Source organism: Pocillopora verrucosa, chromosome 1 (assembly GCF_036669915.1).
Source record: "Pocillopora verrucosa isolate sample1 chromosome 1, ASM3666991v2, whole genome shotgun sequence".
Taxonomy (NCBI): domain Eukaryota; kingdom Metazoa; phylum Cnidaria; class Anthozoa; order Scleractinia; family Pocilloporidae; genus Pocillopora; species Pocillopora verrucosa.
Window position 1 is genome coordinate 14,554,875 of NC_089312.1, and position 25,480 is coordinate 14,580,354.

A 25,480-nucleotide genomic window follows, 5' to 3' on the forward strand; every position below is an offset into this window, starting at 1 on the left:
GAGGCAACAGGTTGTCATGTATATTCTTCTCTCAGTTAAAAAAAAAAGAAACTGAAAGCAAAAACTTAAAATCACCTTAAGGATGGTCTTCTACGTAGCAGCTGAGAATTGATGTGTTAGCACAGTAGCGAATATTTGTCAAGCATCACACTTTCACGATCAAGATTTTAATAGTTAATCAGTTGTTACCTTAGAGAAAGGTTTCGTTCTAACAAGCAATTGAAGTGTGAGCTGGTCAACAATAACTGTTGAAACAGTGTTCTGATATCTTAAAGTAAGCGTTTTAACATCCACTGGCATATTTTCATCTCACAAGAAAATAAATCGTGTCTAAATCGTGTCCAAATTAGACATGTCTGGCTGGGGGAACACTTCAAAACAAACTTCACCCGGCATTTCCTGTTCATTGTATCCGAAAGCAAAGGCAGCCCCAAGCAACACAGAGATTGAATGTTTTAAAGGCCATTTGCAGAAGTTGAACAAGAACTTTGGGCTCAGTTTGTACATGAATACTGAGGGTGAAAATGTACCCACCAGAGTTGGACCTGCCCCCTTGGGAGGATATCTCAGCTATCAATTGGCACCCACTGCAGGAAACTTCAAAGCTGCATACAATGTTGACTTGCCCGAGTGATGTAACAGTGACAGTGTTCCTTTAACAATTTATCCATCTTTCCCACTATCTTTAGTTTTTCCCTTGTTTAATGTCACACAGTGCCCTTCAGAATATCAACAGTTTTATGATACCTTGAGAATCAGTTAACACAATGCTGCTTCACTTGAGTCTGAAACACAAGCACAACACAATAGTAGCCAGTGGTGGAGTGAAAGTAGATCAAGACTAACAGCTTCAACATTTGGAGATATCTTAAGTCTAAAATCAATCAGTACTTCTTTTCTTAAGGGGCTTGTTAAGGACATGGACACCTCTGGCAGCCTAAGAAATTTACCAGAACCCTTGAAACATGGTATTGTACATGAAATTAAAGCCCTTGAGTAGTACCAGAACTGTCTGTCAAAAAATTTTCATCTGGCTTTGTTATAAACCATGCTTGCCCATTCCTTGGTTACTCACCTGACACAAAGGCTATTGATGAATGACACAGAGGACAACCTATATGGGATTGTTGAAATTAAAAGGACCTTACAAATACCGAAATGTCACACCCAAGACAGCATGTGCTGGTGATAGTCAATTTCATCTGCAAATGAAAGACAACTTTCCAGTTTTGAAGACAAATCATAAATACAGTTATCAGGTTCAAGGATGAATGGGGATAACAATGGTGAAGTGGTGTGACTTTGTTAACTACACATTTCAGGGAATGGTCATTGAATGTATTTAATTTGATCCAGACTTTTTTGCCACTATGTTGTTGAAATTAGTTCTTTAAGCACTAAGCTAAATTTTTCAAGGCACTACCAGAGCCAGCTGAAGTGTGTGCTGTACCAGCAACTCCCACAGTCACTCTTATGGCAATATCAGCAAGCAGTGTCAGTGGATAACAAGTTTTGAAATGACACCTGATATTTAGTGAGATAAACCAATTACCAAAATTTATTTCAAGTAATGTAAATATGTTAGAAATTATAGTACCTTAAATATAAGGCTCTTTACCATTAGCTAAGAAATAATTGGATTCTGAATGTTTGTAAATGTTTTGGCTTCTTCACTTTGTTTGTAGTTCTTTCCACATGAATTCACTCTGATGCTATTTCTTGAGTGGCAATGACTTCTGAAGGGGCCTGTTGACTTTGCAAACCAAGAAATGGGGGGATATTTAGGCCAACACCAATAGGTTCAAGAAGGTGAGAAGTGGTAAACCCCTTGTCAGCCATCACAAAATCACCGTGGGAAAAAGGTAAGTTAAGCAACCCTGACCTAGCTGTTAACTCCCTGTCTGAAATACTGCCAGCAAAGAGTTGGGAAATAAATGCTATGTGGCCATTGGGTGCAATGCCAATCAGTCTTTTAAATGTTGTATGGCTCTTGTATGAGGAATAGGTCTCACTATGCAAAACTAAAGAGGATGAGGTCTGACACTTGATCTCTGTTCCATCAATAATGACCCTTGTTTTTTGGGTATTTATCCTTGAATGACTGGGGCATGGCCTTGTCTATTGTCTCTCTGTCCGGCCAATTGTTGAGGTAGCCAAATTTTAAGTACAAAAAATTGATCCAGGAAATGCAGATCCTGTTTACGGTGGAAACATGCACTCTGAATCTGTGGGCCAAATCAAGTTCAAATAACCCAAGCCTCAATCTAACAAGGACCATAAAGAACTCATCCAGGGTACTAATTTTTCGACGCCTGCCTGGTTTACTTCCCTGGGACCCATCCACATCACTAAATGCTGCAAATTCTAAATCTTCTGTTGCGCTGTCAACATAAACAATATTCTCACCTGGATTTAAAAAAATGTAGCAAACTAGAAGGGTTTTATAATCTGGAAATCCCGTGAAAAAATTGTAATCCAACTGGTACTGACTAGCACGAAATACTTGAAAACTGACGCTCCCAGCCCTTAGCAACGGTGTTGCTACCGAGAAGCCTCGCTTTGGAGGGATCGTCGCCATATTTGCAATCGGTGAATAAATCGCGATCGAGGAGAAAGAAAAATCCAAACCACGGTGGAAAATTCAACATAACTCCAGTTAGGAAAAGGCTTCAAGAAGAATCTCAAGACACTCTGATGAGGGTTAGACAAGGGTTAGTCTTGGCCAGAACAGGCGAGCTCTAAATTTATATCAGCCTTAAATCGGATTAATAAGGAAGACCGTTCCATTTATGAGCTTATATCAAGGCAGGTCACCTGGGGAGGCTTTTGCAAATTACTCTTAATTACGACAAGGTTAATTTTCAACTGACACCGTTGCCACCAAGCTTTGAAACTCTTTATGGTGGCCAATTTATGTCATCAACTCAGTTGAAAAAATCAAATTATCTTGTTATACTCTCCCAGCAACGCAGCACCGTAGTTTCTTTAGAAACTTACCCTTTATGACTTACTCCCTCAAGTCTCAAAGTCAAATTTTTAAACTAAAGGGAATTGAACATCCGGTAAGAATGCACCTGTCATTGGGTTTTGAAGGCAAAGCTTGTTATGTTTATGAGCGCACTTATCAAGTATAAAAAAAAATTAGCCTTAAGTTGTTTGTATTTTTTAAATAGCATGTGTTGCTTGTAATGATATTACTTAATTAAATACTGTATTTTGTTGATGTTTGAAATGTAGACTTTGTTAAGCTTTCATATTAACAAGAATACTCTTTCTGAGGATGGAACCAATCGTTTGAGTCTGAGACTCACTAATATTTTTGGGACGAGTCCCAGGGACCCACTATCGACAACTTCTGACAAAATAACCAACTAATAGGTTTTTTGTTTGCTTTTTTTAGTCATGGACAGCTTGGTCGTGGATTGATAGTTGAAGAGCAAAGTTCAGAGGTTGTTCCAGCTCTGGAAGGAATCAGAATGCTGTTTAGAGCAGCAGGTGGCTGGCATTCAGCAGCAATAAATGGTGAGAGAAGAGAAGCCAAATATTCAATTGGAATAGCCTAAGTACATTTCCTAATGTTTGCTGTATAATCAATAGGGCAGGAAAATTAATGTTGCTTCCCTCTGGTCACTTTGGCCTTAATTGGCCATATGTGGGAAGAATTAGTGCTTTTTGGAAAGGATGTGTCCATGTTAGCATGCTCCAAATATTTTTGTCATGGATTTCTGATTTTAATTTCCTTTGGTAAGAAAATTATTTTTAATTCCAGTGCTGAAGGACTTTTCCTTATTTTTGGTCAAAATTGAAACTTATAATCTTATGAACCCCCTGATGTAAGATTCAACAAGTAATACGTTTTCAATAGTTTTCTGCTGTCCAGTAAGTTTTGATAGATTATGAACATGTAAATCTGTGGAAGCTGTTTTCTGAGCTAAGTGGATTTTCTTAAGTTTGATTTTCTTCTTATGTGTTGCTGTCAGAATTTGGTGACCTCTACATGTGGGGATGGAATGAGAAGGGACGGCTGGGTTTGGTTGTCCTGATGACATACGGTTGTCAAGTGGTGGCCTGGTTCAATGTCAGACAGTACCAGTACCTGTCAGCTTTCCAGATGATCTAGAGGTACTGATGGTCAGCTGTGGATCTGGGGGAAAGAATGGGCTTGGCTGATAGAATGGCAGAGGAGGGTTTTAACACAAGTTGTACATCAGGCATTGGAGCTCAGAGATTACTCTGGCTATTAGGCAGAATATTCCAACCAAATTTCAATTGCTTTAGCCATTTTTTCATTCAGGAGTGAGGAATATCCTTGAAAATTTTTGCAGTTCTCTGTCTAATGTAATTCTCTATGAAAATCCAGGGTTTTGGAGTGGTAAGGATAGGAAGTACTGGAAGAGAAAGGAAACAATGTGAAAATTCTTACATCATTTAAAAAATGGCTGTGTTCTGTAACATAGAGGGGGGGAGACAGGAGTTGAAGGTGAAAGGGGAGGGAGGAGTAGGAGGGTATCACCATCTCCAACTGATATGCAAATAGCCATAGGTACCTATTAGAATTTGTTGATCAAATACAGGATATAGTAAATCATGACCTAATAAAATCCAGTTGGAGAGCTGACATGTAGATGGTTTCTGGACAGTTTTTCCTGTTTTACATTTATTGATTAGTCCTCACTGCAGCCCCTAACTTACCATTGTGGTTCAGTGCTGTTGCTCAACTTTCGTTTTATTTTGGGTTGAAATGTGGGAACATTTGGGGAAGTCACTCTTTTGTTAATTGTTGTTTCAATGATGGTGACAATTAACTGTTGAGGGATAAATTTTTATCAAGACATGGAGTGTTTATGAACAATTTATGTGTTTATTATTTTATCCAGTGGATAAGACATCCGCCTTAAAAATAACCAGGACTGACTTGCATAACTTTTTAGTACTAACATTTTAAAGAGAAGCTTAGTGGTCTGTAAGAGATAAAAAAAGTGGATAACTAACCCATTTACCTCACTGTCAATTAGTTAGTGTGACTAATCTTGGTTTAATTTTTTTGCTTACAGGAGATGGGAGTGTCTGGACATGGGTTGGGGTAAGTTTGTATGAATTTTTCTGTTGATGTGAAATTATTTTTAACTAGCATGTGACATATTTGTTAAAAAAGCACTATTTTCTTACTGTCTGAATAGATATTGTGTTCAACTTAAATATGCTCAGGAAATGCAGAAAAAAATGAAACATGGCTCATATTAATGTAGTTCTCTATTAAAGTAGCTTTGGTTCATGACAGTTTTGAATGCCCTGTAAGACTTCTTGGAGGGAAAACCCTAACTTAAGCCAATATGAAGTCAAAACCAGTGGCCATCCTTTACCTTCAAATTTCCTCTCAGGAAAAATGGGAAGAATTTTTTCCTACCCTTGCTTCTGTTATGCTTTCTAAACAGTGAATAGTCATTTCATGGACACAACTCATTGTATTTTGAAAATGACATCAATGAAATCCATTTTTTATGCGTCTATCAAGCCACCAAAGGATAGGTAGTTTGAATTGCCCACTTTGAAATTCGAATTTCCCTTGTATTTAAAAGGAACTCGATCCTTATACGAAATAACATGGTAATTTAGTGTTATCAACTGAGTTGAAAACGTAAATTGGCCTCCGTAAAGAGTTTGAAGGCTGATGTTTCGAGCTTTAGCCCTATGGCCAATCGCTCTGACGTAGGCCAATTTATGTTTTCAACTTAGTTGATAACACTAAATTACCCTGTTATATTCTCCTACCGATGCAGCACCACAGTTTCTGTAGAAACTTACCTCCTTTATCCTTAAATGAAATACTTGCAGTGATTTATAAATGTCCTCAGTCCTTAAAGATAATTCATGTGTAGAAACAGGAAGAGTAGACCTTTTGATTGATTTCGATCAACATTTTGCGCAAGATTTTTTATACCGTTACTTGAACGTTTCCATCAACTCCTGATGGCTCTTACCTCAAACGACTGATTCAACTGTCATCGACCTGCACCACGTAACCGTAGTAGAGACGTAAATTTGTCATGTTCCAGGCTACTATGGCCAACTCGGACACGGAGACCGAGTGGACAGGTCTGCGCCGCCAAGTAGCAGCCTTATTGTCATTGAAGCTCAAATCTAAAACGCTTTATTAAGTGTTAATTAGTGGACAGCGGTATTTCTCTCAAGGGACCGCACATAAGCGCGAGCGCAGTTTCGGATTCGCTCCAGTTCTCTAAGTCTATTCTCTTGAACGGCCAGTTGCTTTTCAGCCATCATTTCAGCAGTAAGCTTGGTTGGATTGTCACGCTTACGGAGTCGTCTTGGTACCGTGGCTGAAAGCAAAATTGTCTCCTTACGTTTGCCATCAATGGGAACTTTAAAAGCGATGGCACTTTTAGTTCTGCCAAGAAAGATCGTGTAAGCGAATTTTAGGAGTTTCGACGCCATTTTGTTAGAGGTGGGAGATGACTTGCTCGATGAAGACTTTATTCGAAGAAGCAACTTGCTATAAACCACCGTTTCGTCACATATCTTTTCTTTGTTGAATGTTTCTACCTGCAGCCCTTCTGTGTGTGACTTTTCTTTGGTCAACCTCTTAGTAATAAACTGCTTTCTAGGTAGCATTTCCTTAGCTAGGCTTTCTTTGGTGCATTTTTGCATGACGGGCTTTTGTGTACACAAAATTTGTTTGGTCATTTTTTGGCTACACGACTTCGTTCTTGGGTTGATTTTTGGAGCAAACCCTATTTTTCGCTTTTCCAGTTGACTTCCTTCAAGCCACCTTTTTGGTCTTCCGTTTTTTAAGTTGTTCCTCTTTCATAGCCATTTCCCTAGCCCGGCATTTCCTTCACCTTCTTAATGATGATATTGAGTGATGGATAATTGGTAGGAAGCGGTGTTAGCCGAAGACTGTCTCATCTCCATTGCGTGCGGGTCCTTTTTCGCTCCTGTCTTTGAATCAAGGCAGTTGTTTGTACAGTTTTTGATGTCTCTAGAATCCCTGACCACCTGTAAGAATGGTAGACATGCGCATGAACTTCCAGTTTCGAATTCTCCTGTTGGGACAGCAGTTTCTTTTTCCGCAGCCTTCTCCTTAGTGTTAGATTTTGATCGTGTCTTCTCATTCCGTTTGCTTGTACTTCTGGGAGCTTTGATCTTGGTTTTTTCATGTTCCTCGAGCATTTTCTTAATAAGACCACGCATCTGCACCACCTTCGGGTGGTCATAGAATTTAGTTTCTCATCTTCCGTCTCGGAAATACGTGCCAGAGGAAGATTTAATCCTGTTGCTTGACTCCTTTAATTTCGACAACGATGAGCCGCACATTGGGACACCGAAAACAATACTACACGCTTCTTAGAATTTCTCGAAATGCTTGAAAATCTGGGGCAGTAACTCTAATTGCTTTGTGACGTGTAATGCGCTTTTAGTGTTGGTGACAACTGTGATGTCATAATGACCAATAAATTGCGCTCCCAGGACTCCCCTAGGCAGCTGCCTGTTGGGTACTTTTTGGAAATATGTGAAATGCCGTCATAAAGAGGACAATATGGATCAGAGGTCTAAACACCATCAAGGCTAGTAGTAGAAACCAGAATAGCCACTAAGATTAACCATCAATCCTAGTCTGCCAGCCAAGCTAAAATCTAACTAGAGAAGCGATTTTGTAAAAGTTTTAGCGGGAACATGTCGAAAAGGTCCAAGATAGAGAGTTTTTGTCGGAATTTATGCTTAAATATTTCTCGTTAGGGAGATCTGAAGAAAATCAGGGAATGTGCCTTGTATTTAAGATATTTATTTAGGCGGCTCATGGCGCGTTCTCGATAATTTCGCCTTGCACTATCATTGTTAAGCAAACTGAAGAAAATACCGATTACGAAGTATGTTTTCAAATAGAAGTGAGCTTGGCAGCTGGTGATTGTGGCCAAACCGTTAAGTCAGAGGCGCGCTGTTTAGTTTTTTCCATTCTAGTTATTTACGTGGCCATTTCCCGTTAGATGGGCCCTCCAGCGCGTTAATTTTTCTTACGTGCAAACTACGAGTTTTGGTAGACATCTGACAATCATCAGATATCTTGTTTGGGAAAAGCGTCTAGACCTCACTATTAACAAAGAAAGAAATAATTTATAGATTTAGCCAAGCCTAAAAGCGGAGCTCGCATTTTTTTTTCTCTCACGTCTCAAGGGCACAACGCCTTTCCCCGGCCAGGACTAGAACCCGGATCGTCCGACTCGGAGCCCAGTGCACTGACTACTGGACTACTTAACAAAGCCGTGGCATTGGCGTGCCCGCGGTACAGTTGACCACGCATGTTAAAAAGTAGCACCTTGTACAGTCGAACGGTCATACATCCAAATTTTTTCGGCTTGATGGGTTACTACTATTTTGTATAATTATGGGGCTACGCTCTGCGAGCTCCGCTATCATCGATAACAGGGTTAACTGTCATTCTCAAGTGGCTTTTGTGCCGAAACTAAAGTTTCCCATCAGTAGCTAGCGATTTAGATGGACAAAGAGCTCTTTTTAAAAACCTCCTCCAATTTAGCAATACTAGCATTGATGAGGATCTTTCCGACTGCCCAGCTCTCGACTCAAAATCTACGGAAATATATTTACTGGCCCAGTAGGATATTTCTCGAACGTTGTTTTATCTCCGCGATGAAATGTTTCCTCTAATTGCTTTTCTTTTCTTGCTGAAAGGGTTGAACCCCCCAGGACAATTTAATGTCTTTTTGATCACTTTTCAAGAGACATTTTTTCCATAATAACCGCTTGTTTTTTATTCTCATTTAAATGACTTTCGTTTTAGCCATTTTTTAGTTCAATAATTATGGCCCCTCTTAAAAAAACATGTACCAGAGAAATTATTTTTCACAATAATAATCTGTCTGATTTAAAAAAAAAAAAAAACCAAAAAAAAAAAACAAGGACTCGAGTAAGGATCTAACTCATATCGAGCGATATCTATGGGTATAGATATTTCGCCGTTTCTTATGCTTTTACGGTGCTGGTGAATTGAAAATGGTCGAATTTCTTCTTTCTATCTTTCTTTCTTCTAAGTTAATTGGTAGGGAACAATTTACCGGAAAACTTCTGAAGTAGGATCAAAACTGAAAAGAGATCGAAATACCGATTGTATGTTTATGGTTAGGTTTTTGTGTCATGAACGGTTTTTCACGCTCGGTTTTCAAATTCAAATTTGTTTGAACACATAGTCTTGTGAAAAAAGAACGCATCTGTGTCTTTTGGTTGATCACACGTTGATCCTAAATTAACCATCGAAGGAGGCTCTTTCTCGTGTGATTAATAGCACGGATTATCGGATAAACAATTTCGTTTTTGTTTCTCCTTGACGTTGCGTTTTAAAAGTCCAAGTAACAATGTGGTTACAAAATGATGTTAGTAGCCGTCCTTTGATCAGATTTCAGAGACGTCAAACCAAAGTCATAATGGGTCGGTGGAAACATGGTCCTAATTATTAAGAATGTCTTGTTGTGGTCTCATTTAATTACGCCTTTTACCTCCCGTTCATTGAAAAAACCGCAATGTTGTCGCTAAATTAATCTTTTTGAACTGTCTTTGAATTGGTCAAAATAGCATGTGGCTTGAATAGGAAGTTATTAATGTTGCTTTTGCGATACATGTACTTCAGGATGACCTCGAACAAAAAAAATGAAAATTCCAAACTTTTCTTTCTTTCTATCGAAGCATTTATAGGCATGTCACATGTTTGGTTAACTTTAAACGCAATACGTACTGTCTCGTCTGACAGAAAAAAAATGACTTGAAGTCCGAGCGGCATTGTCTGTGTACGACCTCAGCCTCTTGCCAGAATCCTTAGTTGAACAAAATGTCGCGAGCTTCCCTGCCTTGAAAATCGTAGTGAAGACATTTCTCTTCCTGACGCCAAGCACTGTCCACAAATGCGTGATTTAAATTGATGATTCCTTATACTGTGATTGTTTTTCGTGTCATTTTTGTGCGATGATTTCTTCTTAAAGCAGCAAAGGATATCAAAGACCAGAGAAAGATACAACGCACCAACCAAAATCATGTCCAAATTAAAATGAAAGTTTTCCATACCACGTAACTCCAAATGCTATTTTTTCGTGTTGAGGCTGAAGTAGATACTTTCCCAAGCATACAGACCACGGGCCGAGCTGTATTTGCTGTGAGTCGTTCTTTGTCTAATTACGCGAAACGTCAGGGAATTTTACAGTGCTATTAATATTTGCATTTTGCAAGCTGTTCCACTTTTTCCATCAATATGTATCAAGTTGAAAGAAAACGTACATGATAACCGAACTGAGGAAAAACAATGTAATAATGGACGAAATCTGCAGTTGCTATAAAAAAAAAAGTATGACAGTAAGGGGCTATTAAATATTTATCGTAGATGGAAACTCGTACTTCTCTCCTATCTTTCTTGTTTAGGCAATAATTTACGACGTTTCCTTTTAAACCCCGGGGTTTATTTTAAAGATTAGAGATAAATTTACAGACTTATTCATCGACGTCTCGTCTCACGACACGCTTTGCGGTATTGTTGGAAAAATTACTAACGATTAAACTATGGAGAAAAGAAAAATTTGACAGTCGACGAGAATAGAGCAATATATGGAAAATTCCATTTTCCTCCCAAGAATAGAACAATAAGATTTGATGTAAATAGAATGGTCTTAAAGTTGAACTCACTGTCTCCAGTAACGTTGTAATTCACCATAAAAACGGGGATATTTCTTTCTTGAATTGTCACTCGTGTAATGTAAACAATATGGGAGACCGAAATGTAGGTAATATCCTTCGACGAGAAGTTCCGTCATTAGCAGCCATTGTTTCATGTAGTGGTTAATATGTAGATGTAATGCTTTTGTGGGAAAATCTAGTAGAAGGCAATCTGGAGATTAAAATGGATGACGCAACACTTTAAATTTGTTGTGCAATGCAAAAGGTGTTAGGATCGTCAGTTAAGTTAAGAGAGAATCTTTTCCTTAGTAAGAGGAAAGAGAGGAAAGGGAGACCTTTGTTATCTTAACGGCCTTCGGCCAAAAGTAATTTCGTAAAAAGACGCTTCAAACGGCTCATGAAGGCTAAAAAATATCACACACTCGTCGATTAATATTTCATTTAACTTTATTGAGATGTTCAGATCGAGATGTAATTTAGATATGCAAATTTTCAGAATTTTATCCATAACCCTCATAGATTTTGTTCGTCCCGCGTCAACACTTATCAACCACAAACACATAGTGTGGTCTGCCTGTTCTTTGAAAAGTACTCACATTCTATACCACATGTTAACAAAGAAAAGCCTTCCAAAAATTAAACCTTCCAATCTTTAATCCGGATTGACACGAACATGGTAACATTAATGAAAACGCAATACATGTACATATTAGCTTAACTTTCAAAACTAAACGTACTTACCAACAGGGTCTTTTAAGGCAAATTTGAGTACAAAAATGATTGTTGGTTGTGCAAGAGCGGTGAACCCCGCTAAGTTGAACTATGTTTCGTTTCCCATGGGAGTCCGAGTAAGCGTGGTTCAACTCAAATAATTTTCGGTTTTGAAAAAACATGCAACTCTTTTCCCTATTTTTGGCCCATGAGCTTTGCCGACAGATCTGATCACTGACCTCTACTTGCTAAACGTGATCGCTGTATTTGTTCTCACACCAGACGAACAACAGTGTGGCATTTTGTCTCGAACATTTTCTGCACGGATATTCACTGTTTTTTTCTATCTGTCATCTGAAAACGGTGAACCTCGCTGAAATCTACCTCGGAGCAACACTAGCGCCGTTTTGGCCAGTTCAACTTACATTACTGGTGTTTCTCTTCGCGTACCTTCGCTTGAAACATGTAACCAACGAAGTCGCTCAAACATCTGCAGCGGAGATGGATCAGTGGCGCTCCAAGGGTTGATGGGGCTAAAATATAACTGAGCTCCCACTTCCTCATTTTCAGCCACAAAAGTTGCTGTTTTCTTATTTTTAAGAGACCTTAGGAGAAGTTAATGGTGCGGCGGTAGGAAAAGTCCGCCCTTTTATCACCTGCCCCTCTCGACTGCTACAACCCTAAAAACCCAAACTTCTTCCGGTTGTTTAGCATGAAACTGTAAAAATCAGGCTTTAAGGAAAATAAAGCAGTTGCTCAGTTTTCTGATCCTATTAACTATGTTTAAAACAGCAAATGTAAATGCAACATGCAAATCCAGAAATATAGTTTCGCGCAATCGCGCGACAATTTGTCAAATGAAACGCGAACTGCCGGAGTATAAGGACACTGATTGATCTGATAATAGTGATGAGTCTTGACTGAAAATATAAAAAACATCTGACTTAATAGACGTGAGTCTTTACGGTCGAAAATCCATAACGATAGACGTTACAAGTTTCGCCTGCTTCCTTTAATGTTCAACTTCCAGTGGCTTCTCGAATTCGAAGGTCATTCTTTACATTTCAGAGGGGCTAATCATAAGTAGCTAAATTCTATTTTTAAAAAAAAAAAAACAAGCGTAATCATTTGAAACTGTCATTGTCGGTTCTTACCACTCCTCTTATTCATCCTCACTCCTCAAGTCCGTTTTGATTTTTACAGTGTTAATGGAAAGTTACAGGCGTTTCTTTTCCTTATAGACACGTAATACTTTTAGGGACGAAATTTTGCGAAAATGAGTTGTCGGTTTATGCTATCTTATGTAATATATCGATAACCACTACTTTAGCAGATAAAAATATTATTTCTCGCGAGAATTAAAGAAAAACAAATCAAATTCGGATCAAAGTAAACAAATCGTCAAAGAAAACTTTGGAAGAGCTATTCTCTTCTTAATTTTATTTTCGAACCAATTAGCCAAACGTTTTCGAATTCAGGGCACACAGAAATAAACCAATTCCCTTGAAAATTTGCACCGTGTTACTAATAAGATTTTAGTCGAGTTAGTCAGCTTAATATGTGCTGACTTCCTGAAGACTGTTTGCCGAAACAAGACGCAAACACGTGTTAATTGATTAAAGGCACATGAACGGTGACATGAGTAGTTTTCTCTTTTTATTTTTAAATTCTCATCACTCTATTTCCGAAAAAAGAAAGTTTATTATCAAATTAAGTAGTTTATAAACTTTAAAATGATATATAGTTTTATAGGGGTTAACTCAAAGCATCCGCTTTAATAGTAATTGTGAAAGTCAAAGTATCTTGTGACATCATTAAAACGCGATCACGCTAATGAAATTTTATATCCTATTATAACTAATATAGTTTTTTGTGGCTACTACCGCCTACGTTTGTTACGTGATTAAATGTCGGGGAATTAGCTGTATCACGACAGCCCAAACCCTAATAACTTCAGAATTCGAAATCATACAGTAACCACATTCGGAATGTAAACGAAAGGCTGAGTCATACTTTACTAACTGACCAACTGGCTTTCTAGACTAACGAAATACTTCATAACACGTTAACATAAGGCGTGGGAAATTCCTGTCCGGATTTTTAGCCAATGTAGCAGTGCGTGCTATTTCCAAGCGAGCACTTCCCTGTGTCGAAAGAGAAGCTGTTTTCAGCCTTGTGAGGTACTTTTTTTTTTTTTCCCTCAGATCTTAATCTTGTTAAGTTTTGTGCCGACGTCCTCAGTTGGGTTTCTTGTTTGTGCCGAAGTTTGCCGCAAACTTTCTAGTCGATCGGATTTTATTCATGATTTTTTCTTAAATCACTGCGGACAAATTCAGTAGCATGTCAAACCGTAATTGCGCTATTATTGGGTTTGATCATGATATGATTGGATGGGTGTGTGAACGAGCAGACCACAACTGAAACCCATATGAAAAGGGAGTTTCGACTTCAACCGTCAGGCGTCTGGCAGAGAGTTTGACCTCATGAACAGTAGATTAGCATACGGAGTAATGACCTTTAGGCATGCTTGCAAAGATGAAAAGAATGCCGAGATAAAAACTGCACGAATGACGAACTGAACTGAAGCGAAGTAGGAAAGTGCCGCGGAAGCCTGATGGTGAACTTTGAGAACCTAATCCGAACTTCCGCTCTGACAGTTAATTGGTTGGTTTACCAACATCTCCTTTGGTCAACTGTCGCTTTTTTCCTTACATCCTCCAACTGAGATTATAATCGAAGCTGTTTAGGTGGAGTCAGTGAAAACAAGAAATTCGGTTGTTGGTGACCATGACACTTAGTTCGCTTATACTCAAGACGGTTCTTCTAGGTGTTCTAGGCGTTCTGGATGATGGACGGAACACTCGTGCGTGTTCAGGTTGGTGTGAATCCACCTTAAATATGTCCCACTGATGCTGCCGCAATCTTGCTCTGCATATAACTCTTACACATATCTTTAGAAAACGTAGAGAAGATCTCATCCACAGATTTAGGTCGCAGGAATAGTGCATTAATTCTGGACTTAGCATCACGAGGGGTTAAGTTCGGATTTGTGTTTGTAATTGTTTGTTTTTCTTTAGTTTTCCTCTGTCCACGAAACCCAGCACTCTGTCTTCCAATTTGACCGGAGTAGAATGTTCGGCAGGACCTATTGTGAAAAGCCATTGATAAAAGGAAATTCAAATTCAGTTTAAGTGCGAGAGAGGTTACCACCATATAGGTGAAAAGTATCTATACTAGGGCCACATGGGTATGGGCAGCACTAATGGGTATATTATGGGCGTGAATAGTAGTATTTTAAAGATCCATTTCCCAACTTGAGATCATATATCTTCAAGGTCTTTGCTATCTTAGATTTTGCAATATTTTTCGTGGGCCAGTGGTCCACCCCAAAATTCTCTTCTTACTTTGGTCTCTATATATCGCACAAATGGTAGTTTAGCTTTATGCAAGAGAATATTTTTTAATAATACATCACCATATAAAGGGAGTCTCAATGGAGTAAACCATAAGTCATAAGATGGCAAAAAAAAAGAGATTTGTCGTGAGGCGTAAAAATAGACATTTTACAGGGATACCTTGCGTGTAGCCTTAACTTCCCCCACAAGGTGAAGCAGAAGCGGAGGAAACGTTAACGCATACCTGATACTAATCGGGTTCCGTGACGTCACTCTAATTTATACAAAATAATGTCATTTGATAATATCTTTTTGCGAAGTGTCACGTGCTAGCGTGAAAGTTATTGAGATAAAACAGCAACACTGAAGTGAATTCATTTTTCATTTTTCGGTTAAATTTGCGATTCAGCGTCCGAATTCCAATATATACTTTGCTTTAAGGATATAAGAAGAGATTTTGAGCGATTTTTGGTACAGAGTAAGAAGAGGACGATGTTCGATTAGCATCGCGCTTACGAAACCACTTGGTTTCGGCTTGCATTTGTAAACAGCGCCTCGGTCGTCGATAAAAGTTGGATAATTTGCCGCAGAATCTCAAGGTTTTTACAGATTTCTTTAAGAGATAGTTACGCTGCGGGCGTGAAGAAAGAGCGATTATTTCTCGGTCGAAAGAATCGCTGCAAGAAACAACTAGCTTTATTTAACAGCTTCGCAGCAAAGTACGCAAAGAGACCGAGAATTGAAGGCGAACAATCCTCTTGGCCTAAGCACATTAAGATAGTGCACCTGGTTTTCTGAGAGAGCTTTAACGTGTGGTACAAAAAATATAGTGACCGGTTTCTTCTAAAGAAGAGAGACGATCGATCACTGGCGCTGCTTGATATATTTAAGATTTTCATGGCCAGAAACGGAGGCATCTTTACTTTCGAAAAACATATCTATCTAATTTTTAGTTATCAGACCTCAATAATATTGTTCAGTTATTTAGTGATCCAAGGAAACTCAATCAAATCTCAGTTGCTACTGGATTCAAGTAAAGAGGTGTTTGCACCAAAGCGACTCTAATTTTTTCTTCATTCCTCCTCAAGCAGGGGCTCATTTTCCGTTACCCAGGGGTCAATTGTCAAACCTGCATTAGATGTAAACATTTCCTTACTTTCCTGATGCAAAGGATAGCTCTCACAATTTAAACATTTCTGTATCTTTCGAGGCCATAGAGAAAATAAGAGTTACTTGTATTTACCAATACATTTTTTGAACGTGATGCAAAAGTGGTGGGTACAATACATGCTTCAAAGCTATTTCGATCAGTGAAAGGTCCTGGCATAATATATAGATTTAGCCAAGCCTAAAGCGGAGTTCGCATTTTTTTCCCGCACGTCTCGCGGGCACAAAGCCTTGCCCCGGCCAGGACTAGAACCCGGGTCGTCCGACTCGGAGCCAAGTGCACTGACCACTAGACAAAGCCGTAGCGTTGGCGTGCCCGCGATATAGTTGACCACGCATGTTAAAAGTAGCACCTTGTACGGTCGTACATCCAAATTTTTTTCGGCTTGATGGGTTACTACTATTTTGTAATATATAGATTTAGGCAAGCCTAAAAACTTTTCACGTCTCAAGGGAACAGCGCCTTGCCCCGGCCAGGGTTAGAACCCGGGTTGTCTGACTGGGAGCCCAGTGCACTGACCACTGGACCATTGAACAAAGCCGTGGCGTTGGCGTGCCCGCGGTACAGTTGAGCACGCATGTTAAAAGTAGCACCTTGTACGGTCGAACGGTCATACATCCAAATTTTTTCGGCTTGATGGGTTACTACTATTTTGTATAATTATGGGGCTACGCTCTACGACCTGAGTCAAGAGCGAGACAACGAAAGCACGCTAAGTCGCTATGAAACGCTAGGCCCAACGCCTTACAAGTTGAATAGATTGTTAGCTTATATAGCAGCCGTTTTCGTCTAGTTTTTCGCTAAAAGTAGTTCTTGAAATTTACTGCGATTGAGGTGACGTGTATAAGGAGTTAAGATAAAAACAACACGTATTTAGATTTTAACGAACAGCGCCACAACTTTTCAGTTTACTCTGAATGTAAAACAGAGATTTAACAGAAATAACTCTCCGGTTTCAGTTCCTGACATCCGTGGAAAGAATGGAAGCGAGCCCAGAAAGGTCATCAAGGTTAACAGCGGGAAGAATAAAAGACTCCCGTGCTGGATCAAGATCATTGATCCGAACCAAACGTTAAAGTATTACTGGCTCAAGGACAATCAGACTCTCAGAGGAGGTCATCAACGTACAGTCATCAATAGATACCTAAGGATACGAAAGGCGAAGAAAGAGGACGCCGGCTTTTACACCTGTGTTGTGGTGAACGACTGCGGCAAAAGTAATCTAACAATACAGCTCATTGTTAAAGGTATTTAAACTTCATAAGTTATGTTCTATGAGATGTCAGAGATTCAGTCGATAGATGCATCCGAGTCACTTGTTTTATTATGGCCACCTCTTTATTAAGATTAATGCGTTTTCTTTCTCAGAGTGATTTCTATGTGATTTTAGAGGAGACAAAGCCTCAAGACTTTGTGTCGTCATACATGCTAATGCTAATGAGCGAGCCGGTGAAGTACACATTCACCATGCTTGTGATATTCGTTTTCTTGTAAATCAGTTTTTCCACGAGAATATCAGCTGATATTCTCTTGTTTTTTCAATAAATTTCTGCATGAAAATCCTGTTAGTTTTTCGTTACAATTTTCTTGAAGCAAAAACATGGCAACTTTTTTCTTCTCGGAAAGTAGTTTGGGGAATTCTCTTCATTTTTACCGTGCAGCGAAAAATAAAGGCTTAAAGCGGCGCAACTACTTAGATAATCGATTTACACCACATCACGAGTTCGAGCCCAAGTCAAGTTTGCCAGAGTCACAGGTCAATCTCGAGTCCCTAAAAATTTCTCCTTTGTTTTTGCTTTTAGGTTTTTTTTTTATTTTCGTTTCGATATCTGTGTCAATTTGATCATGGTATCAGGAATACAAGAACATTTACTTTTAAGCTTAAACGTTTTTCACGGCCGTTTGCAAGGGTTTATTCTGCACTGATTCACAGCTGCGTTCAAAAGAAGTTAACATTCCAAAAATGTGGGGGGCAGATATCATTCCTCTGTAAAACATTTGTTTTATCAGAATGATCATGCCACTTTCACTTGTTCAAAATTTTCGAAGCATCACAAAGTTGTCGAGCCATGTTACTTAATGTGTGGAATACGCTGTGTCTAGTTGGAAGCCCGAGTTCAATTTTTTTGTAGTTTGAGCATCAGTTGTGGTTATCACCGGGGTTTTAATATTTCTTGACTTTGAAACGTGTTGTAAACTTCGCGACAAATCTGTAACAGTATAAGCGGTGCAAGAACGCTTAGCAACAATTCAAAATGCAAGAATTCTTTTTCGTGGTAAGATTGAAACAGAAGAAATAAGGTGTCTCGGCTGAAGTAAAAGGTAAACGACATAATTTAAAGATTGAGTTTGTTCTACTTTTTTGGGCGGCTTCCATCATAGTGAATTGTCTTACGATATTATTTACAAAGAGGGCAAAAATTTATGTCGACTCGAACTTGACTCGGGCGCGAAGTTGACTTGTGAAACGATTTAACTCTAGTTTACCGCGCAAGTTGTCTAAGTTATTTTATTATTCGAGAAAGTGCTATTATCAATTTCGTTTCAGAAACAACCTGTGACTCTATTGACCTTACTCTATGATTGGTCGAGAGAACTCGTGCCAACATCGCAACCCACACGGAAGCAAAAGTGAGACCTGTAAAATTATGATTAATCTTAGACCTTCCTGCGATCGCACCATCTCAGGATTTAATGGATTGTATGGAACTCCAAGGTAGTGGCTGCCATCGGCCCAATGTTTTTTTTTTTTTTACTAGTTTCTTGATTCATTGTATGCACGTGCGAGTCGTGACGTAGCCTCTCTAACTGACTAAACTCTATGCTCAGGCAAACGGCACAAAGTTTAATTGAAAGTTAAAAAAAAGTGTTCAAGATTACCGTGAGATGTCGAAATTTCGTGGAGGTAGTCATTCCAGTAAATAATTTCAGCTTAAATGATAGCTATAGATCTACTTCTATGGGATATGTTTACTTAGCCTTACATGCAGCCTTAGTATATCCCATCGAAGAAGATTTTCGAAATAAAACTAGCAACGTCCCTTATGTTAAAAAGTAACTAAACATTACAAAAAAATGTCTTCAAATATGCAAAACATTTTACTGTGGATGCTGTCATTATGAGTAACTACAATGAGTGATTTAAAAATGGCTGCTGCCTTAGTTATCACCGAAAACATTATTTCCTTATGAGAGGAATCTTTTGTTTAACTCCTAATTGTTTAAACAGATCACAGTGAGAGTGAAAAAAGATGGTGAGTCTAGGTTACTATCAAGACTCAATTGTGTTGTCCATAATGGAATGTTTGGCACATTTGTGGACAATTTCTCAATGGTTAAGTTACTTCTGGGAGTGTCAAAACCAGGGCAAAGTCATAAAATCTTAAATTCTAATTAATAGTTGAGGGATTAAGCACGTCATCATATTTTCATGTCATTTACAAGTATATTATTTACCCAGCTTTGGAAATTCATGTACTCTGACATCCATATTGCCTTGTAGGACAATACCTGGCTGGTAAGCTAAAATTTACATAAAAATCATAGTTACGGGAACCTGTTGGAACGAGTTCCGCAAAGATAGTGTTAATTTCCCCTGACATGTCGAGATGAACTGCATTTTTAGTATTTAGCTGCTTTTTTTCGGCCGTTGAGCAGCGGGTACTGGCAAGTGCAACGTGGTCGCCAGTTTTTACCCATGTTTCCTCTATGCTTTTCGCAAATCCAAAGTTTTTCAAGTTGATCAGGGGAAAGGTCGTGTGGCAACCCTGACCTGTTAGCGATAAGCACATATTCTTGTACCGTTCTTCTAAGCTGACCTAAGTGACATGCTTGTAGATGATCATTGATATTACTTCTACATTCTGAAGGCTTTATCAACCTCGCTGAAGAATGAAGCCTCTCTGGTTTCGAAAAAGCACTTGCCAGCCATACTACACTTGCAGGCCTTCCAGGAAAAATAAAGGGCCAGAGGGTTCACCTGCAATGGTTAATGCGGACCTCTGTTATGCGCGATAGTGCAATCATTCAGCTTCAAATTCCAAATTTTAACCCCCAAACTTCGACACATAGACTTACAAGTGGAGTTCTAGGACTGATTCTTGAAGAGAATGCAGCTGCAATCCAAAGTTTCAACAGGACATTAAGCGCAAAACATAGCTTTAGTTTTCGAGTTTAGTTCGCAACAACGAGTCAAAGAGGAGTATCGACAGATGCCGACCGCTGAAGTTTGGAGTTATTTGCTGGAGTTATCATAAAGCTCACCAGTTTGGGGAGCGAGGAATATCTGAAATGACTACCGATCTAAAATGGAATGGAGAAGCCTTAATCCAATACCAGGAATGGCCAAGTTTCATACAGACGATGTTGATATGCTTAATCCTAGGAGATAAACATTTTCATGTCATTTACAGTACATTATCGACTGAGTTTTGAAAATTCATCTTCTCTTGCAAATGTTAGTTCATCCACATTTCCTTGTAGTTCTGATAATATGGTAGATACGTGATTTTATGAGTGTAATTAGTTGTTAAAATACAGCCTATTTTTCTTTCTTTTAGAAGCCAAAACATGCAAAGCAAACCAGTTTACTTGTGCCGATAAAAGTTGTATTCCATTGTTTTGGAGGTGTGATGGTCTTAATGATTGCCATGATAGGTCAGATGAAAATAGATGTCCAACGACGGCTCCTCTGGTTTGTTCAAAAGAAATGTTTCACTGTGATGGAGAGTGCATACAAGGTCATTTGCAATGTGATGGAAAAAACGATTGTGGTGATGGATCCGATGAGAGAGGATGTGGTGAGTATAAAAAGAGTTCATTCATGAATGAGAAGATGCGATTTTTCCGCTCAGTACGAAAAAGAAAATACTGAAGTTGAGGAAAAATCTATCGATAAGTTTTATAAAAAGTACAACTGTTGTTTTTGACCAAACATTGAAGTTTTAGATTTTCTTGTGTCTTATGTTGCAGCTGCGCCCCAGTTGAGGCGGTCTTCTCCTCCAAGGCTCGTTGAACAAATGAGACAAAAGGAAGTCAAGCTGATCTGTAACGTGAGCGATGCTAAAAATTACATTTGGTATAAGGATGAGAGAAAGATTCATCTGCCCTCTGATCGGTATTTTGTAAAATCACATTGGTATCTGCAAATTACGGACGTTCTTAAATCGGACAGTGGAACGTTTGTTTGCTTGGCTTCCAATAGTTATGGAAAATTAAATTGCACAGTGAGGTTGATTGTTGAAGGTAAGAGTTTTTGAAATTTTGAGCAAATATTAAATTGGGTTTGTTGTTTGTGTGATGATTTGATTTCGTTTCCGCTCAATACAACAGAAAAAGAAAGAAAATACTAACGTGGAGGAAAAATCTATCGAGGAGTTTTATTAAATGAAAAACTTTTGTTTATGATCCAACATTGAATATTTTCGAAAACTTTACCTGCTTAAGCGAGCTATTTTTTGTTTTTGTTTTCCTTTAACCGTGTGTGAAAAAGCTGGTATCTCTGGAGCACATCAAAGATCTTTTAATTGAATATCGACTTCGAAAGGAGAGCTGTGATCTTAGTTATTTGAAAACTATTTGATATCTAAATATTCTATAGTTCGAGTTGAAAATTGTATTTTGGTGTAAGGTTGTCTCAGTGCTCTTCATCTTGTCCAGCTTTTGAGTTTAAAGGAAACGTTTTGCAAGTATGATATGAAAAAAGAAAGGAATTTGCTTATTAGCCCTGGGGTATTGGTCATTGGTAGTTGTTGTGTGATAAAACAGTTTTTTCTTTTGTTCAGATCCAACGGCTTCACCTACAAATGTTTTAGGAGGTACAGTTCATTGATATATTATATAACTTAATTACTTCTAGTTATTATATAGCAAGGTAGTCTTGAAGTAGATCCGAGCGTTCTGATCGGTTCTTACTTGGTCGGTATTTTGCCATACGGACTGTTTCCACAGTCATATTCAGTCAGTGGTCATATTCCTAATGCATTTGAAGACTGTTATGTGAAAGCTAGGTTACTATTTAGAATCTTAGACCGCGTTTTCAGTTTCTTGATTTCAAAAACGTTTTGAAATGGCGCTGGGAGAATAAAAATATTGTGGGTTATGAAGCAAACTTCTTCTGCTGAATGGAGGAAATTTGCATGATCACTCGACGATCATTTCGTGGGAAGTAGACTGTAATACATCTAATCACTTCATGTTAAGAAGGCTTGGTTAACCTTGAGCTGTTAACATAAAACCACTAGATTAAAATACTCTTATGAGCTTGCCTTAATTCAAGGCTGAATGTAAGCGATGTATCACAGTGGTTGCTCTCAAGTTATAAATATTTATTAAAGTTACTAATATTTCCTAAGTAAGTAATATTTGTAAAAGAAATTCCCACGTCGCTTAGCTGCATTTTTTAGGATCTAATCCTGAGACATTAAAAAAAAACAGGATTAACAGGATATGAGACAGAGGAAGAAAACTGAAAAAGTAAAATCCATTTAAAACAAACTAGCTGTTCCTGTATTTAGAAACTTGGATGTAACAAGCTCTGCTTATAATAAGTGTTGGCCTCAATTACTTTTCCAAAACTTTCAGCTCCTTTCGGTTGGGAAAGCTTTAAAAACAAAACCTTGCCGGGAGAGCAAGACAACGAAATTAGTTAAGTTCCTACTACTTTAGTCTCTGGATGTTCCCAAACAGCCAAATATTGTTGAATTTACAGGAAACTATTTGTGGGTTAATCATAACCATTACAATTTCCTCAAATGTGATTAGTGCACTAACGCTTTATTTTTCACTAATTATTTTGTAGAGTTGTAATTGGACAGTGTAACAAGACAGTTGGCTGTAATCGGACACTTGTTATCTGACAGTTGAAGAAGCCAATCGTACTTAGTCCACTAAGCTAATCAACTTATAACAAAATTGATCACAATAACCATAGCAACAACCACTTATCCTGAGAAAAACTGGGGAATTTCCAAAATGGAGGAATTTTCAACTTGAGACAATTGTTCTAAATGTATTTTTATCGGAAATCGTGATGGTTATGATTAATTGGTCGAGATTAACAAATCGCTTCGCGTTCGTCCGATTTGTTAATCAAAAGTATAATTACATACCGAAGTGGACTCCACTTGATCCTATCACCACAATTGCGCATGAACTGCTATAATTTTGTACGAAATGCGACACGTTCTCATTTTTCGGTGAATAGTTACAATCTACACAGACTAAGGTCGTTCTCTATCATCTTAACATGTTGTTGTTTTTGCGGATATCACCTTTATTCTTTATAGCTGGACCAACGTTTGGGAATTTAGGCAATGGGCTCGATTGAAAACCTATACTGCTAAACTAAAAGTAGAGAATCGTGGCATGATGCGAATGGCTAAGAGAGAAGAGTTAGAGGTGCAGCCATCTCATCCAACTCGTACTAAGAAAACACCAGCTCATCTCGTCAAAACCCTGCTCCCAGTTTGACCTTGCATGTTCATATTCTAGTTCCTCCTGACTTCTATTGCGTATGAAGTCTTTGATGATAAGAAATGATAACCTTGAAACGTATCCGTTCCTCAGATAAGGCTCGCGATGCTCTTGTCCCTGGAATCGTCTCGGCAGGCGTGCTAATTACCGTAGCTGCTTTATCTTTTATCTGCTGGCGCCGTCGATCCCGATCCAAGGAGCCCGTGAATAGTGCAATTTCAATGTCAGGTTAGTCTAACTTGGGTTAGAGGTTTAAAGATCTCTTTGTTACTTCTTTGTTTGTGTAGGCTATGTACTGAAAGCCGAAAGCTCGCGTGTTTGAGTCAGAGAACGCCCTTTGATCTCATTATGAGTTTTAACCGTGCTGGGCCATATTTTTAATATTATTAAGGTGATTCCTCGGTATTGAACTGTGCATCTTGTATTGGGCATAAAAATCACGTAATCAGGCGAGTAATCGCGCGCATATTCCGAGAATACGGTATTGTTTTTCAATAAGGGGACTGCGTAATGAGGTAGGATGGTCTTTAGCTCGTGGACGAGCATGGTGACCCATATTTTTTAATTGCACAATTATTGTTTATAAATTCTCCCTTTTAAATTGGGCAAATTAAAAAAAAATTCATCGAATTGGAAAAAAAGATATTGCTAATATCGTGCAGAGACTGTTACTCGATGATGCAAATTATGACTTAAAAACAACGACTCGAGGAACGTTTTGAGTTGATGTCATTTAAAATTGCATGGTTTTTTCGCAAATTGCATATCAAATTGTTCTATACGTTCAAGACTTTCAACTTATCGAGTTTTTCAGTTTTAAAATGTTACTTTAGCCACCCTTGCTTCCAGCTGCAGCAAAATGTGCCGCGAATCAATGAAATGACGCGCATGATTAGTGCTAGAATAGGCATAAGTGGGGTACGTTTGGCTCATCATATCTCTTAAACGAGTATGGTGACCTACCTTTGAAATTGTACTTTTCGAAACAGACATTGGAAGGGAACATTTGAAGAAAGTCGAAAAAAGAATTGTTCAATAACTTTATTTTTTTCTGAGGAATCACCTCAACGGGTTTTGATTAAAAATCTTACTCCAATAAATTTTTACTATAGAACTCTCAGCCAACAACATGTCCTTATTTTTTGCTTTCAGAACTTGAATTTGAATACGACGCGTTCGTTATTTTCAGCTCCCAAGACTCGGATTGGGTGACTAAAACTCTAATTCTAACTTTGGAGGAAAAGCACGGTTTTAAATGCTGTGTACACTACAGAGATTTCGTTGCCGGAGTACCTTTTCGTGAAAATATGATCAACAGTGTTTACAACTCAAGAAAAACAATAGCTGTCGTGTCTAATAACTTTTTCAATAGCAATTATTGCGGTTCTGAAATGGATTACGCCCTTCACCGACTCATGGAAAGGAGAGATAACAGTTTAGTCGTTATCAAACTTGATGATGTGGACAGAGGAAAACTCCCAAAGGAGCTGCGAAAAAGGAGCTTCATAGACCTTTCAAAGAATGTTGAAAAGGAACACTGGGAAAGAAAATTGGTTAAATGTTTAACGATCCCTAGCGATTTGTCACAGGAACAGATTTTGTAACAAGCTTTTTGATAATTAGGTTTTAACTACTTTTGTATGTGCGGTAACTAACTCGAAACGTGGCGCTGTATAAGTATATAAATAATATTTATCATTTGCGCTGAATAACCAATTTATTTTGTGCTTTCCCTTCAATTCCATGTGCTTTCAAGTGAGACATCGCTTGCCCACGCTGTAAGTGTTATAAAGTAGTCTTGTAGCAAAACCGAAGATATTTGTATTGAAACTGGAGAAAGCGACTGTAACTAATGTGTTTAGAGATCAGGAGGGCAATAGGTCTTTTTCATCGGGTATCTACCTTTTTTAAGTGTATTCGAACTTTGTGGCCATGTTATTGTAAAATCATAAGATCTTGTGAGACCATTGATGAAGTCATCATATTTAGCTTGACATTAAATTCTTTATTTTCATAACAGTCGACGGATTTTTTGAAAATC

The 25,480-nt window shown here is 38.4% G+C and overlaps 1 protein-coding gene across 2 annotated transcripts; it reads left to right on the plus strand.

The window, feature by feature from the left end:
• The first annotated feature begins 240 nt into the window (after positions 1 to 240).
• Positions 241 to 25,402, plus strand: LOC131775682 (uncharacterized). Of its 2 annotated transcripts, none has more exons than XM_066159530.1 (11): positions 241 to 2,711; positions 3,401 to 3,522; positions 3,981 to 4,122; positions 5,055 to 5,083; positions 16,926 to 17,213; positions 18,515 to 18,597; positions 20,526 to 20,765; positions 20,938 to 21,210; positions 21,750 to 21,782; positions 23,533 to 23,667; positions 24,592 to 25,402. In XM_066159530.1, exons 6-11 carry the CDS (start codon positions 18,546 to 18,548, stop codon positions 25,041 to 25,043), a joined length of 1,185 nt encoding a protein of 394 aa, XP_066015627.1. In that variant the 5' UTR covers positions 241 to 2,711; positions 3,401 to 3,522; positions 3,981 to 4,122; positions 5,055 to 5,083; positions 16,926 to 17,213; positions 18,515 to 18,545; the 3' UTR covers positions 25,044 to 25,402. The 2 variants fall into 2 exon arrangements, with proteins under 2 accessions (XP_066015627.1, XP_066015633.1); XM_066159536.1 differs by having other exon boundaries at positions 241 to 1,862.
• Positions 25,403 to 25,480: the final 78 nt, after the last annotated feature.